Consider the following 15,850-nt stretch of genomic DNA (forward strand, 5'->3'; position numbering starts at 1 on the left):
GGCTGAATAATATCCTTATATTTTTATCACTGCATTATGTAGTCATTGAGGATAACCATTGGGGTTCTGCTGATTTGATGTGTCTGTGTTAAATCAAAAGGTTATGATGAAGGATCAGAATGACTTGGTTCATCAATTATTTTAGGCTCTTTATGACTTAAATTCATCTTATGTACTGTGGTGATGCAGCGAGTTGCATCACACTGATGGAATTTACACAAAGATAACAACAGATAATTAGTGGGGGAAGGAGTATTCAGATCCTTTACTTAAGTAAAAGTAGCAATATAAACTCTGTTACAAGTAAAAGTCCTGCATTGAAAATGTAAAATGTACTAAAAGTATACAAAAGTAAAGGTTCTCATAATGCAGAAAAATGGCACCTGTGAGTGTTATACTATTATATATTATATTACTGGATAATAATTACTGTTGCATTAATCTGTAATTAGCATGATACTGTTGTATTTATTATTGTATTTATTATTTTGTATACTGCTAGGTAGTTTAATCTGTCTAATCATTATATGTTTTGTATGTAAAATGTAAGTAAGCTGTCAAATAAATGTAGTGGGGTAAAAAGTAGAATATTTCCCTACGAATAAGTATAAAGTAGCAGATAATGGAAATGTTCAAGTAAAGTACAAGTATCTCAAATTTGTACTTAAGCACAGTACTTGAGTAAATGTATTAGTTACATTACACCACTGCAGACAATAGAAACATGCATTTTGTTAATATAGACTGTTGCTTCACTCTAAGGATGAGGTCATTGTTTACCCACATCTACCACTACGTCGATATTTTTAATACATCTTCAGATTTCAATGCAAATTCTCTCCATTCTCATTTTTTCCGCCTGGGATTTTCGACGTACTACGGGGTGATGTGTACGCCCATTGAAGAAATGGGTGTGTTTTTTGTAAAACCACGCCCCATTTTGCCTTATATGGTCATTGGACGGAACGTTGATTGACAGCGAGCAGCAGCTGCTGAGTTGCTCAGACATGGCGGAGGATACAGTGTAACTGAGGATCAGCGGCGGAGTTACGTGAGTTTCCCCAGCAGTTGAGTCGTCGAAGGGCGCATTAAATGATACATAAGAAGAGGACAATGTGTTCGGCTAAAGCATACTCTGAGGGGAAGCAGAAAACGACCTGAACTGCCTCACACGAGTAAGATGGAAAAATGTATAGCTGTTTAGTGCAGTCAACAGCCTTGGGCAACAAATATGGCTTCTTGTGCCTTTTTCAATATGCTATAAAAATTTATCTCCCATGCAAGCTAATGCCGTGGTGGCTCCGGCTAACTTCTGCAAGCCGCGATAAGTTAAGTTCAATAGTCGCTCGGTACTTTTGATCGGTAAGGATATTACATCCACTTGGCCGTCTGGGTTAGCTGGGAAGCTACGGAACTACAGCGGATAGCAATGGAGCCAAAGCACAAAGAGTTGCTAGACCAGTGCCACCAGAACTTATTGGAGTCCATAACAGATGCGGACCGAGTGATCGAGCTGCTGATAGTTTCTGGTACCTTGAGTCAGCTCGATAGGTTCGAACTGGACCAGAACTGTTCGTCCAGCGCCGAGAAAGTAGACCACCTTTTGAAGATGCTGATGAACAAGGAGAGCGACCATTTCCTCGACCTGTGTGTGGCCCTGGAGAAGGCATACCCTGACCTGTATACTGCCCTGTTCAGCAACAACGGCGGAGGACCTGTGGACCACTCTACCGGTAAGAGCTGAAACACGAACTACTCATAAACACGCGTTCACTTGAATCTAGAAATGAATGGACCAGCCACTGCAGCAACAACCCTTGCCGTGAGTACAATCTGGGTGGTCTGGCGCAAGAAGACCGTGTGTGGATAGCTACATAACAGCAAGCCTTGGAGCTTGATTTATTGTTTGCCTAAATCTGTATTAAATGATAATAAGGGTTCATGTGAAAGTTCAAAGGGAGGCAGCAGTGCTCCTTACGACATGGTTACACATTTGTAATCAGGACTCACAGAGTGCAACATTATGCTCTGTTTAAAATGTGCAAAACATAGGCCTAATGCACTAGCCTGTATCTTTAAAATAAATATTCACTATGCCCTGCAGATCTAATGCACAGCTTGTGATTAATTCAGCCAAGGACTCTTCTGTCATTACTCTCAGCCATCCTGACTGGCTGCAAGGCTCTCTCTCCCAGTCACTGCAATACACAGATTACACATTTATGGTGTAAGAGTTGGTTTGACCGGGTATGGTGTATGTGTGGTTATTTCTACTAAACACAGTCTGTGATATTTGTGCATTGTTAAGAGAAAAAACAAGATCAATTCACAAATATCCAGCACTAACTCCAACGTGTTATTAGTGGCATGATATGGTTATGGTACATTAGGTAGCCTGATTTGTTTCCATGACAACTGCTGACATGTTCTTCAATATCCACCTATACATGGGTGTGTGTGCCATGCATGCTTACAAACCTAAAGCATGGTGTAGATCAGTCCACCTTCCCATTTGGAGAGAGAACCACGTTGGTGTCCTAACAACAGATTTAACCAGATTTTTCTCCATTGTTGCATTAATGCTCCATTTTTAATTACAGTTTATTCATTGTAGTTTGATTTGCACTGTGTCCTCACAGCAACTGCCTCCCCTTCAGCGATTTTGGTTGTTGTTGCACAGAGACAAAGGGCAACCAAGTGTAAAAGCCTTGTCTAGTTTTGCCTGTTTTGCTTTGTCTGAATGACTGAAGCCAATGGCTTACTCACAACCAGCATCATGCCCTGAGGGCCTGAATGCAGGATAAGCCTTGAGATCCAAAAGTGGGGAGAGTAGATGTAATTCTTCTCTTTGACATATTCCACATGTAAAACAACCATGCAGGCTATCATTTTGACATAGCTGAAGTTTTTATTTTAAACAGACATGTCTATGTCCTTTTTTATATACACAATGTGACCCATAGTTTATAGCTGTGAAGTTGTAGCGTGTATCTGTCTACTACTCGCAAGCAGACCATTGCAGGTAATGCTTAGTTGGTGTCTTGCTGCTCTGCTGACTGGATCGTTAATGCTTCCTTATGCTTTATTATTTCCTTGTATTGTGTTGCTGCTGCAGAATAACACTCATCCTGAAATACATTGACAGTTGTTTACCTGTGAGCAGCTGCAAAATTGGTCCCTCTGGTAGTCTCTTGACTTTGGCTGGACTTGACAATGTGGATTTTTGGCTTTTCTTCACACACCTTTTTATAGACTTTAGCACTTTGCCTCAGAGTTGACCTGCCCTGTACTAGGAGAGAGTGAGTACCAGTAGTGAGTCTGGCTAGTCAGCCTGTGGTTATTCAACAGAGGATTAGGCCCTGCTCCCCTCTCTCTCTGGTGTAAACTCTCTCTGTGAGACACGCTTTATCATGCCTCCACAGTCCTCTTTATTAGCCGCCACGCTCTTGGCGCCTTCTGTTTTGACTGAGTGTTGTGGGTTTTTTTAATGTGCTTTTTATTATCTTTAGTGTAGTGATTCGGCTGATGCGATTACCACGTTTTAACCACACTTGTGAGAGACCGAAGACAAGCCACTCACAGAGTTCCTCCAGGCAAAGAGGCTGGTAGAAACCGCACATAGGGAGGAAATCTTCAGAGCCCCGGTGTGTCTGTGAACAACGCAGGGTGTGTGAAGAGAGGGAGTATGAGTGTGTGATGAGTCTTGCTGATAGCAACCTGCTCTCAAGTCATCCTCCTGCCTGCTTTTGTTCTCAGATTTGCCTTCTTTGCCAGCTGAGCCTCCATACACGCACCCTTATGAAACCGTCCGAACTCCAAAGAAGCATCCTCACCCCAAAGGAAAAGCATACAGATGCACACACAATTGCTCAGTTGTTTAAGGCGCAGTCTCTGTAAATTATTAGTGTTTTGCTGGCAAACTCTAACACATTTGCTGTAGAGAACATCAACAACAACAAATCATTCATTATTTAGCCTGTTTTGTGCATCAGTATGCCGGGGGACTGTGGCTCACCCTTTTTTTTAAACAAATGCTCTAACTCTGATTAAACAGCAGAACATTCACTCAGAAATGTGCTCTCGCTCTGCCGCAAAACATACTCAATATTCTGTGTTCTCAAACCGAATTGAATTCATTTCATAAATCCAAGCGGCTGCAATCATGCTGATTTCATGCCTCGGATTGTGTGCTCATCCCCTTGTGCTACATGGACAATATTCTACCTGAAGAAATAGAGTAGTAGAAGAGATGTACCTGCATATCCCCCCTCTATTTTTTTTTTTTTTTTTTTTAAGACTCAAGGGTCTGTGACAGTGATTTAAACTCACTCCGAGAGCAGGGCAACGCAATTCTCCCTGACAGGATGCAACGTCCACAATCTTCTTCTTCTGCTCTCTGTTTGCCTTCATTTTCTCATCGTCTTTGTTCCTGTGTTTTATTGTCTTTTTCTCTGACTCACCGTCCATCCCCTTTTTTAACTTTCTTTTCTCTGACTCATTATATTTCTTTCCCCCATTGATTTTTCATTTCTCCACACACTTAAAATAGAGGGACACACCAGAGAGACAGAAGAGGGTGATAGAAAGAGGGAGCAAGAGAGAGAGAGAGAGACAACAGGCCTTTTGTTGAGAAGTTGAGCAGGCCCAAAGTGCCCAGTCAGCAGCTTGCTCTGTGTACAGCAGCCTAGGACATAGGCCAGTGTGTGTGTGTGTGTGTGTGTGTGTGTTGTTGGAGGGGGGTGCTCTCCTCTCTGTCAACCAGTTTCAGTCCCACTCCATAAAACCACAGTGGACAGACAGAATGAGTTATGACCCTGACGCTCTTGTCACGACCGCTGCTCTTAAATATCTCCCATTGGCTGGACCTGGCCTTACTTTCTTCTTTTCTCTCTTTCTCTTTGTCAGCGTCTGTCACTCAGTGACACACACTATCACTCACCTCATCACCCCACTCTCTTTTCCCCTCACCATTCTTTGTATTCTGATTTTTATTCCCTTCTTGCTATGTTCTCTGTGTGTAGAGGAAGCCATTAATTCATCTGCTGTTAACCAATGTTTCTGCTTAGGTGTGACTGATGACATTTCAGTAGATCACATTTTATGAGTTGTCGGTGTGAGTTTTATTTCTTTGCCTCTGTACAACCAGCTTCAGTTGAAACAGGCCAAGTTATCTCTGTGCTGGGATTTAAGCAAACCAATATTGTGCTGTTGAGTTTAGTGCTGGAACTATTAGTCGATCAGTGGTTGATCAGCAATAAAATTCATCAGCAACAATTTTGAAAATTTGGTTAATCACTTCAAGTATTCATGAAGCAATAAATTATAAAATATTCACAGGATTCACTTCATTTACTTAAATGTGAGAATTTGCTGCTTTTCTCTCTCTTTTTTTTTAAATAGCAATTGAATATACTTGGGTTTAAGACTGTTGGTCAGACAAAACAGGCAATTTGAAGACATCACCAACATTTTATAGACTAAATGATATATCAAATAATTGAACAAAGAATCTACATTAATCAATAACGAAATAATCTGTTGCGGCCTTAGTTGAGCTGTAGCCTTATTAGCAGTGTTAATAGTATAGGGTTTCTTGTCAGTAATGTTGCTCAACAAATCCATCTAGCCTAATCGAGGCCTGAGATGCAGGCTAATGAGAGGTTGACCTCGGTACTTTCACTGGGTCATTGGTGTTATTGTTCCAGTTTAATTTTGTTGTTTTCTAACACAGTATCTTTCTAGTGTAAAACTTGTATATTTTTTCACTTCAGCATTAATATCTGATGGCAGGTTTATCTACACTCTGAATGTGCGAACCACAGCCAGGAGGCTGTACTGTGGAAGAGGACTTCATTACCATTTTACACATGTTCATCCACTTCCTAATTACACCACAAGGTAGAGGAAATGCCAGCATCTAAATGTTTACCAGTGCTATGAAGTCATGGAAATAAACAGCTTCTCTCCTTGTCTTACCACCCCCCACCTCTACTGTTTTTTTTTGTTGTTTTTTTTTGCTGTATTATGCTTTGTTCTGCTGTCTTTCTGTCTATCCCTCCTCTCCTCTCATCATGGTGTCCATAGCTTTCTCTACCACTCTCTACTTGCCTCGTCTCCCCATCTGTCTCTACCTATTTATCTGTCCTGCCTAAACCTGCTGTCATTTGTCCTCCAATCTCTGGCACCTGACACCAAGTCAAATTTGACCTGTAATCACCAGCAAACGATGGTGATTGTGACGATTGTTGCATTGGTACCTCCACCTATTTATAGATACGACACGAGAACAAGAGATGACTCGGGTTAACTATTTTGGGATTACATGGTATGCACCATTCACAAATATGCCAGCATAGCTTGTTTTTGACCAGATTGCCCTGTAGTATGATTAGTGCATGTACTTATAATATTAATGGCACAAGTGGGAGCCAAATCCCAAATGAGACAGACTAGAATTTTTGACGATTGGTTCCTGTCTGCTCGGTTGTCAGAACTATGATGACAACATTAATGCCAAGAGGGCCTTTCTAATGGTGCACATACTTACAATTATTTACGTACGTGGAAGAGCTAGAGTCACTCAACTGTGTCACCAAGCTTTAACATTATGTGCTTTACACAGTGGGTTATACAGGTCTCTGCAGTGCAACACATTTTGTTGGTCATAATTGTTGTAATAGAAACAATAGAAAAGGCCTACCTGTCATATCCACAGTGTTACAGTTTAATCACTGAATTATCTCAACACACTATGAAAATGCTTTCTGAATCAACATAGTCTCCTCTGTGATTAAACATAAAAGGAATGTCACAAAGATTGCCCAAATTCCAGCAGTGGGTTTATTCCACACAGATGGGCTTTTTGGCAGAGTTTTGTCTTATTTGTAATAGCTGTAGTATGTAGCAGAGCATTTGGAGGACATGTTGCAGACATCTTTCACCTTTTTGTTTTTGACCCAACCCTTGGCACCAGCAAGCTGTTCAAAAAGAAATTATGTCTCATTTATGCTGAGCTAGGACTCTTTGCAGAGAGAAAACCCATTATGGCTTGCTGATAATCGGCTGGACTGGATTGCACTCAGGGGCTTTTTTGGACTTTGGTGCTGCTCAGCAGTTCTGACAGGTCTGCTGGGCTGAAGGCGAAGGACCTTTTTAGGTCCTTGTCTACGCATCTCCTCCTTGTTTTTCACTTCATGTCCCTGTCTTTGCACAGATCCAAAATGACTATGAGGCTACATCTGAGGAAAATGGTCTTGCATTTCAATCAACAGTATAACATATCTTATTTTGAGACATGCCACGGGGCGGACTTGGACCTATGAGTGAAAAGGGTGGGTGGGTTTGACCACAGGCTTAAATGAACATGGAGCTGTGAGTCAGGCGATGTGCGTGCAGTGAAGTAATCCTGGCTCATGGCGTCATCATGTTAGATGTCTTCATGTTTATGTTTAGTGTAGACTCCTTAAATCAGATGATCAATCCTCACTGGCTCATTGCCCAGAAACCTGGCCCGTGGTGTCATTGCCTCCCCAGAAGTTAGGCCCACTACATGGCTTACTGGAAGTCCCAGAGTGCAGGGAGGGAATTGGTTAGGGAATTTATGTAGTGTTTCTTTGCAGATGCAGTAACCACAATTTCAAATTTACAGACTTTGTAATGAGGTATAGGGGAGGATACAGGTGTGTGAGAAGGAAGTTCAAATCTTTCTCTCCATGTGATTGTCCCTTGCTGAGTGTTCCCCAAAATATGGACGCTCCAGTATGCGGGATCATAACGTTAATAATACTGACCTGATTAAGCAAAATGCTTATCAACTGTACAGGACTAGTCCACTTTAAATACTGTTTCTTGGTCACTGTTCTTATGCAATTGTAAAACTGTAATTTTATAAAGTTTCTAGAACAATGATTAAAATTTGCTCAAGCCTTAAAAGAATGCTGGTGTACGAACGTCTCCACAGTGAAGTGAAGAAGTGATGTGTAGTTACAGCCGTGGATTGCACTCAAAATTAACAAGCTACATGTACTCTGTACAAATCTGAGGTACTTATACTTTACTTGAGTATTTCCATGTTATGCTACTTTACACTTCTACTCTACTATATTTCAGAGTAGGGCTGAACAATTAATCGAAATATTATCGAAATTGCAATATGGCCAAGTTCAGTATCCGAATCGCAGGAGCTGCAATTTTAAATATATCACAACATACCATTATAAATGAAACATTGTGGTGCTACAGAGATGCCCCGGTCTACATTTCATGTTCTCCAGACGTGAGGGAACATGCTTGTTTGGTACAGACTCCAACAAAAATCACATCATCACTCATATCGCAATATCTGTCAAAATAATATATATATTCTTTTGCATATCGTTCAGACTATTTCAGAAGCAAATATTGTACTTTTTTTTTACTGCACTACATTTATTTCACAGATATAGTTACTTTTCAGATGCAAATTTTACATACAAATGAGTGATATGAGTTTATAAAATATGCATTGTTATACATTAAACTACGTGACAGTATATAAAGCAGTTAAAATCAGCTTCACCTTGACCACCTACAACATTAAAGTACTGCTTACATGTTAATGCATCAATAATAATTTTACGTTTGATGCTTCAAGTACATTATGTTGCCAATACTTCTTTATTTTTACAAGGGACTTTAACTTGTAATAGAGAATTTTTACATTGTGTTGTTGCTACTTTTACTTAAGTAAAGGATCAGAATTAATTTTCCTCCTCTACAATTGGGGTGGGGGGCGCATACATATACTGTGATCACAGCGTCCCTGGTTCAATTCCATCTGGGGAACTTTGTTGCATGACATTCTCCCTCTCTCCCCACATTCCATGTCACCTGTCCATTCTCACCTCTCCTGTATCTGTGAATATCCTGAGTTCAGGTATTACAACCATTATTGAGACAGAGTAGGTGGGCATCACTAACTCAAACTACATCCTCCATACTGTGAGCAGAACCACAGCCAGGATTCAGAGGTCTGAGATGCTTTCTGCTCTCTGGCTTAATGCTGACACATCCCTCAGCCTCACTTAAGCACACTGTAAAATGAGTGGGTAGTTTTCACCTGTATTATTAGTCTTGCTATTATTTGTGCCTCTGTAGTTTAATGGCTGTGAAGCAGAGGACACAAAAGGAGAAAGACCACAAAGACTATTTAGGCTCTGCTCACCTCTTGGTGCGTGAATTTAAAAAAAAAAAAAAAAAAAAAAAAAAAAAAAAACTGTTGCTCACTGACAGTGAGAAGAGCTGACAGCGGCTAATAAAGAATAGCACACAGTATTATTTTTGGAATGCTAATGCTGCTCTTTTACCAAGTGGCCGTGAAAATTGTGTCTTCAGTGTTCTTGGGAACAGAACAGACACCTTGGCTGCATCGAATCCATAGTTTCAAGGCTTGTCAACATGTTTCTGATAAAGGGAGTTTCAAGCAGCAGCAGAGTCCAATTGCGATGATAATCATACGTGTTTTATGTTTTGGGAGACTCTCTCATTGTCAGATAAGAGAATTTTCTGGATGTGATGAATAATTTAGTCTCACCCGACGGTGAAAGCAAGACTTTGCATCTTTCTTTTGATAAGGCTCTCCTCTGCCAGCCTCCCAACTCTCATGCTCTTCTTTTTCACCACGCTGCAGAATTTACTATTCCTCTCATCCAGTTTCACCATGGCAACGTGTGTCATCTTGCTTTATGTGCTGGAGAACATAATCTGGTGCTCTGAAGTAACTGTTGGTTGCTGAGCACATCGCTTGATATGGAGGGAAGGCAGAGGGGAGTGGGGGAAATGGAACCCCTTAGCTAGGTCGAGTACTCCCCTGACCTATTTAGATCACAGCGGAAGGCCTTTGTTACTGTCACCTCAGGTCCACTGGAATATTTCAACACCTGCTGCTGCTGCTACTATTATTATTATTATTATTGTATTTATATTACCATTACATTAAATTATTAATATTTTAAAATTGGTATTGTGGAAATTGCATTGTGCTACTGTATGCTCTCTTACCGCCTTTTCAACTGGCTTTATTGGCATGGGAAACAAATGTTAACATTGCATTCTCTCTCTCTCTGTCTCTGTCTCTCTCTGTCTCTTTCTCTCTTAACCCAACCCAACCCAACCGGCAGTGGCAGATGGCCGCCCACCCTGAGTCTGGTTCTGCTTGAGGTTACTGCCTCTTAAAAAGTTTTTCCTTGCCACTGTTGCCAAATCCTTGCTCATGTTGGAAATTGTTGGTTCTCTGTAAATAATATTATAAAGAGTACAGTCTAGACCTACTCCTATAGGAAAAGTGCAATGAGATAACCTCTGTTATGAATTGGCGCTGTATAAATAAAATTTAATTGAAACTGAATTGAATGTGTCTATCTTTTAGAATTAAACGTGAATGTTGGGTATGATTTCTCAGGTCTGATTTGTCTGTCTGACTATGTTTTGGCAGGGACAGGTAGATGCTCCCACTGTGGATCATCAGATCTATGCTACCCTAATGGATGCCTGCTTTATTGATGCAGTGAATCTGTTTACAAATGATCAACCTCACTGCCTATGGCTGGTGCTAATTGCTATCGATGATTAAAAGCCTGTCAGAAAAGGCTAATGACCCATCGACCACCAGATCGCTGGCTTGTATCTGACATGCAATCCATACTGCATTCATTGGTGTACTTACGGGGTTAACTAATCAGCCCATGGCACTGATCTAAATATGGGAATTGTGGTGCACATATTTGTCCTTGCAGCCAAATCAGGTTGCAAGATACTGAGGATTGTCCAAAAACTGCCTCGTTCATGGGAGTTAAAGCTGTCTGTTGATTAGCAAGGGTCCTCAGTGGTAGAGATTACTGAGATTTTAATTTATGAGTGTTTTGGTTTCTAAAATACAACATTTAAGCTACATTTTACAGCTTTTTTCTGACACCAAGCTTTACTGACTTACAGCATTATAAAACGACTTAATCCTTCAGCTGAGATGGCATAATACCTCTCAGTGGCTCACGTCTTTAAGACATCTCATCAGTCACATACTGGGTTCAAGAAGTCAGTTGTTGCTTTTCAATGCAGCCATGGTAATGAGCATGAGCCTTTTGCATAGATGTGTTGATTGTAGAGGACTAATGCTGTGCAGCCCCAGAGTGGTTCTCATCATGTGTGATGGAACAATATGAAATCAAAGCTGTGTGCTCCGAGCACTTCGCAGGGTGAAAGTGTTGAGCATCAGGGAATGTCAGAACAGATTAAAAGCCTTTCCGCCCTGCTCCTCTTTCTATTTTTTTTCACACTCTCTCCCCTTACTTCTCTCTCTCTTTGTCTCTCAAACACCCTCTCTCTCTTATCTCTTTTGCAACTTAGACTATCTCCTTTCATCTGTCCTCCTCTGCTCCATGCCTTCCCCTTCTTTCCCCTCTTGCCCCCCTCTTCTCTTTCTGCGGGGCCTAAGATGGAGTGGCACAGTCGCACAGAGCTCATAGTTAATTAGGCTTGGCCTTGTCACACATTGAGGGCTAGAGCCAGAGTTGTTGCTAAACCCAGTGGGGAAGCATGGACCGAGATGGAGATCTAAAACAGTTGGCGTCAAGCTATTGCCTGCTGCTGACAAAGCCAGCTACCATTCCCCTGCTCCCTTAAAAACTGCACACATGAAGACTTGGTCCATGTGTTTGGTGGGCATTTATCACATCAGAGCATTATCTGTGCCTCACTGTGCTGTTTTTATGCAGGTTCAAATTTGTCATTATTTATCAGTGTATATAGAAGCTTCCCCAAATTTATTTGGAGCTGAAATGATGAATGAAGAAAACCAGCACCCATTTTGATAGATTATTTCAAGTAAAAATGCAAAACATTTCTCTGGTTCCAGCATCGTTAATCTGAGGATTTGCTGTTTTTCTCTGTTTTTATTATTGTAAATGAATACCTTCAGGTTTCGGACAGTGGGTCAGACAAAATAAGACATTTGAAGATGTTGCCTTGGCATTTTTGAGACTAAATGGTTAATGGTTTCATTAAGAAAATAATCAGTAAACTAATCGATAATGAAAATAATTGTTATTGATAAATATAGGGCTGTAACTGTGTATTTTTAAAAATTTGATTTATAAGAAATAAAAAAAAATGGTGTGAAAAATTTTAAAAATACCATTTGCAGTGCTAGCACTGTTTTTACTCACTTGTCTTTTCCCCATTTTTCTTTTCAATTTTAATCACTGGAAGCATTTTCTAAACTGTGTTTCAAGAGGACCTCATTCACTATAAATTGTGGTGATTATTGTGTTTCTGCAGTGGCTAACACAGCAACTTGTGATGTGTGAAGATGTAGAATCTGGGTAGAAATCATTTTTAAACCATCTACTCCTTTTTGGAAAATATGGGTATTTGGTGAAAATAAGAAAAAAGTTAACCTTTATTGTACAATATGATGATGCCTTCTGCAATAAGTCTAAGATGTGTCTTAAAAAAAATGTTTTCAACCATGTTGATGTTGCCCTTTGGAGCAGGGACACTGCAGTATAATGGGGATCTGCATACTCTCTCCTATGGATTGTGGTCGCCTGTGTGAAATATCCCCCCAGCTTAACAGTGTGTATAGCTATTCAGATAGAGAATCATTTTCTCTCCCTCTCTCTCTCTCTCCCCCTCTTGACATAAAAAGAGAAAATCCCATTTCAGCTGTGACATTCTGCCTGTGTAGCAGAAACATACAGGGACTATACATCAAAGCAAGGCAGAGTGCACAGTGAGGGAAAGGAGGTTTAATGACGATGGCGGTCTGGAGTGATAATATAGAGCCTCTAAGAGGGAGTGTTGGAAGTTATTATTCCAAGTATAAACCCTGCACCAAATTTATCATACAAGTGTGCAGGGAATATGAAGCTGACTTTCCACGTTGTACAGGCAGTTAATTCAAGCTTGTGTGTAATTGGTTAATCAATCTATCAGTGCTTTATATCTGAATGTATTTTTTCTCTTGGCAGGTTCCACATACAGCGTTCTCTCCACTATGCCCTCTGACTCAGAAAGCAGCAGCTCCCTCAGTAGTGTTGGTATGTATAATGACCCGAGATGCCTGTAATGCTGTGTGTGCCATGCCAAGTCAAACTATACTATTTTATACTATCTCCAAACACACCAAAAGTAAAATCGGCATGGCTACATTATGACATGGGGGATGCTGTTTATGCTGATATTAACGGAATTCCTGATTGCCTGCTGGGCTACAGAGTTTAGGAGTAGGTTGAAGTTAGTGTTTTTATTTTTCCTTTAAACCCCACAGTGGGGGGAAAAAACACTTTCCCAGTGTCTTTCTCTTTCCTCAAGGAAGCCATACTTGCCTTTTCCTAGTTTTGACAAAAGTCCAAATGACTCAGCTGTGTTACATAAACCTTCAAAAGGGCCAAATGTTGAGCCAAAGATGGACATAATCCTCAGATTTCCAGCCATGGGTGTTCTTTTAAATGAAGACCCCCAAACCAAAATATGACTGCGTAATGATAAATCATTTTTTGTCAGAATCTTTCAGTGTCAAGTGTTATTTCAATGACAAATCTTCCTCCACTGAGATCAATCAGGTGTATTTTAATCTCACTCATGACATGTAGAATGGAACTGCCAGATCTTATGTTAAATGCAATTGGCCAGGATAAAGCAAATGAAGCCTTCTGGTAAGTATTTCAGTGTGAAGTTAAGAAAATATGAATACCTTCGTTTTAACTACACAAAGTACCAGAGATGCAGTACATCACCAAATCGTATCTGCGTTTTCTGCCTTTAATTTAATTTCAGAGATTACAGATGGTGTAGTCTTGTAAATCCAAGATAATTTACAGCAAATTGTCACGAGAAAAACCCCAAGCAGATTATATAGGAGTTTCATAGCAGGCAGTTGCTGCCCTCACTGCTGGGCAGGACTTAACTTTTTTGCATCCTAATGCTGAAGTTGGTTGCAGAGGTACTCTTTGTCCTTTGACAAGTTCTGTGTCCCTTTTGTGTCTCAGGTTAGGTTATAATGCTTAAATTTAACTTATTTTTTAATTTAATAGTCAGTAAAGGCAAGAAGATTAAGTTAATGGCATCTGGGCTAATGTATATTATGCAACTTCTGAATGCTGCATTGCAAAGGAAACTTTTCCAGTGTGTGCTGATCAATAGTCCTAGCCTCCGGTAATGTGTTCACTGTCGCAGGTTCGCCTGTTAACGGTGAAGCGTCCTCCCCACCCCCAGCCATCAACGACAACCGGCCATCCGGCGACAACCTGGACACCATCTTGTTCCAGCTCCGCCAGGTGACCAGGGAGAGGGATGAGCTCCGTAAGCGTCTGGCGTTGGCATCGCCCGGGACCACATTCGATGACTACAGGTGCAAATACTGGCCTGCCTGCCAAGTTGTTGTTGTTACTGTTTTTTTCCTTCTGGTAACACTTTTTTATTCGGCTGTTGTCTATGAATCTGTCTACTGTGATTATAGTTGTTGTTGTTTTTTTGCCTAGATGAAATACATCAGGTCCAACTATTGACTATGACCTGAGATTCATTGCTCTCAGAGCAGCAAAGTTTATGATTGGTAATGTTTACTCTCTCTAGATTGTTAAAGTCATTGTGATGTCAATATCCTTATTCCTGTCTGCTATGTTTTCTGTGTTGACTGTGTGGAATAATTTTGGCTCCACCTTGCAGAGAGAGTGGACTGACACTGGCTACTTAATTAAGTTTAATGTGCTCTACTTACTAGATGTTTCTTGTGCAACAGATATGAATGCTGCTTTGGTTACATCAGTACATACTTTTAATGCTGTTTACATTTAGTAAGACATTTCATTCCTATCTCATGAATGCTCATACAAGGGGAAGGTCACTTCTGTCTTTTATATCCTCCTATCTTAGCTGTGTTTGGCCACATTATCGCACAAGGCTGCTGGATAAAGTGTTGATTCCTTGCTACTTTTCTCCTTCAGGCCAAATTCTAAAGCTAGTCATGACTATGAGCGTCTGAAAAGTCAGTGCATGAGGGCCATGGCAGATCTGCAGTCTCTCCAGAACCAGCACACCAAAACACTCAAGAGGTGCGAGGAGGCTGTAAAAGAGGCTGACTTCTACCAGTAAGTATTTCTCCTGCTAAGTGTCATGCTACCTATTTTCCCTTTCTAGGTGCTAACAAAGGACTCTTAATAGTCATTCAGTTTTAAATATTTACCTGTTTTATGTAGTCTAAATGCAATGTATCTAGTTGCTTAGATTTCCATACCAAAGCAGTGGTGAATGTGTGTCGGGACTGAATATTGTAAGCGTAGGATGAACATTATGTCACCTGCCACCTGCTGCTTTTCAGCGTAGAAATAATTACGTTTTATTACATTGTTTTACTGGAATTGCAGCAAATACTGGCATGGTGTTTCAATTAACTTAATTGAAAGAACATCCCTTGGAGCTACAGCTGGCTTGAAAGGGAATTGGCACTACAAAAAAATATAAAAAACATGCATGGTTTTAAAAGCTTAGAAATGGAGGCATTTATGTGATTGAATAATTCAGCCTAACAGCTCATAAGCTGAGGCAAAATTTCTGGAGCATAGAAACTGATCATACGGTGTATTAGCTGTTAGAGAGTGTAGCTAGTTAGAATATTTTCTAACATGATAGAAGCAAAAGATAAGTTGTCAAATTACGATGTTAATTGCTAACCAGATAGACATTTTATACAGAATATAGATGCCCTGTACACGTTTGGCTGAAGTCACTCAGTTCATTGACTAAAGATATTCCACACAGATATCTTAATTAGAAAATTGTGAATCTAGGCATGTAAAGTTAGTTTATGTTGCAC

At 40.4% G+C, this 15,850-nt stretch overlaps 1 protein-coding gene across 5 annotated transcripts in view; it reads left to right on the top strand.

Moving 5' to 3' along the window:
• Positions 1-982: 982 nt before the first annotated feature.
• Positions 983-15,850, top strand: part of dlg5a (discs, large homolog 5a (Drosophila)) — a 38,083-nt gene continuing 23,215 nt past the window's right edge. For 4 of the 5 annotated variants that reach the window (XM_044214226.1, XM_044214230.1, XM_044214231.1 and 1 more), the window contains exons 1-4: positions 983-1,733; positions 13,005-13,073; positions 14,212-14,386; positions 14,982-15,125. In XM_044214226.1, the coding sequence (XP_044070161.1) occupies positions 1,430-1,733; positions 13,005-13,073; positions 14,212-14,386; positions 14,982-15,125 (692 nt within the window). In that variant the 5' untranslated portion in view covers positions 983-1,429. The remainder of the gene's footprint in view (positions 1,734-13,004; positions 13,074-14,211; positions 14,387-14,981; positions 15,126-15,850) is intronic. The other variant, XM_044214228.1, reaches the window with a different exon arrangement.

This window comes from Siniperca chuatsi, linkage group LG11 (assembly GCF_020085105.1).
Source record: "Siniperca chuatsi isolate FFG_IHB_CAS linkage group LG11, ASM2008510v1, whole genome shotgun sequence".
NCBI lineage: Eukaryota > Metazoa > Chordata > Actinopteri > Centrarchiformes > Sinipercidae > Siniperca > Siniperca chuatsi.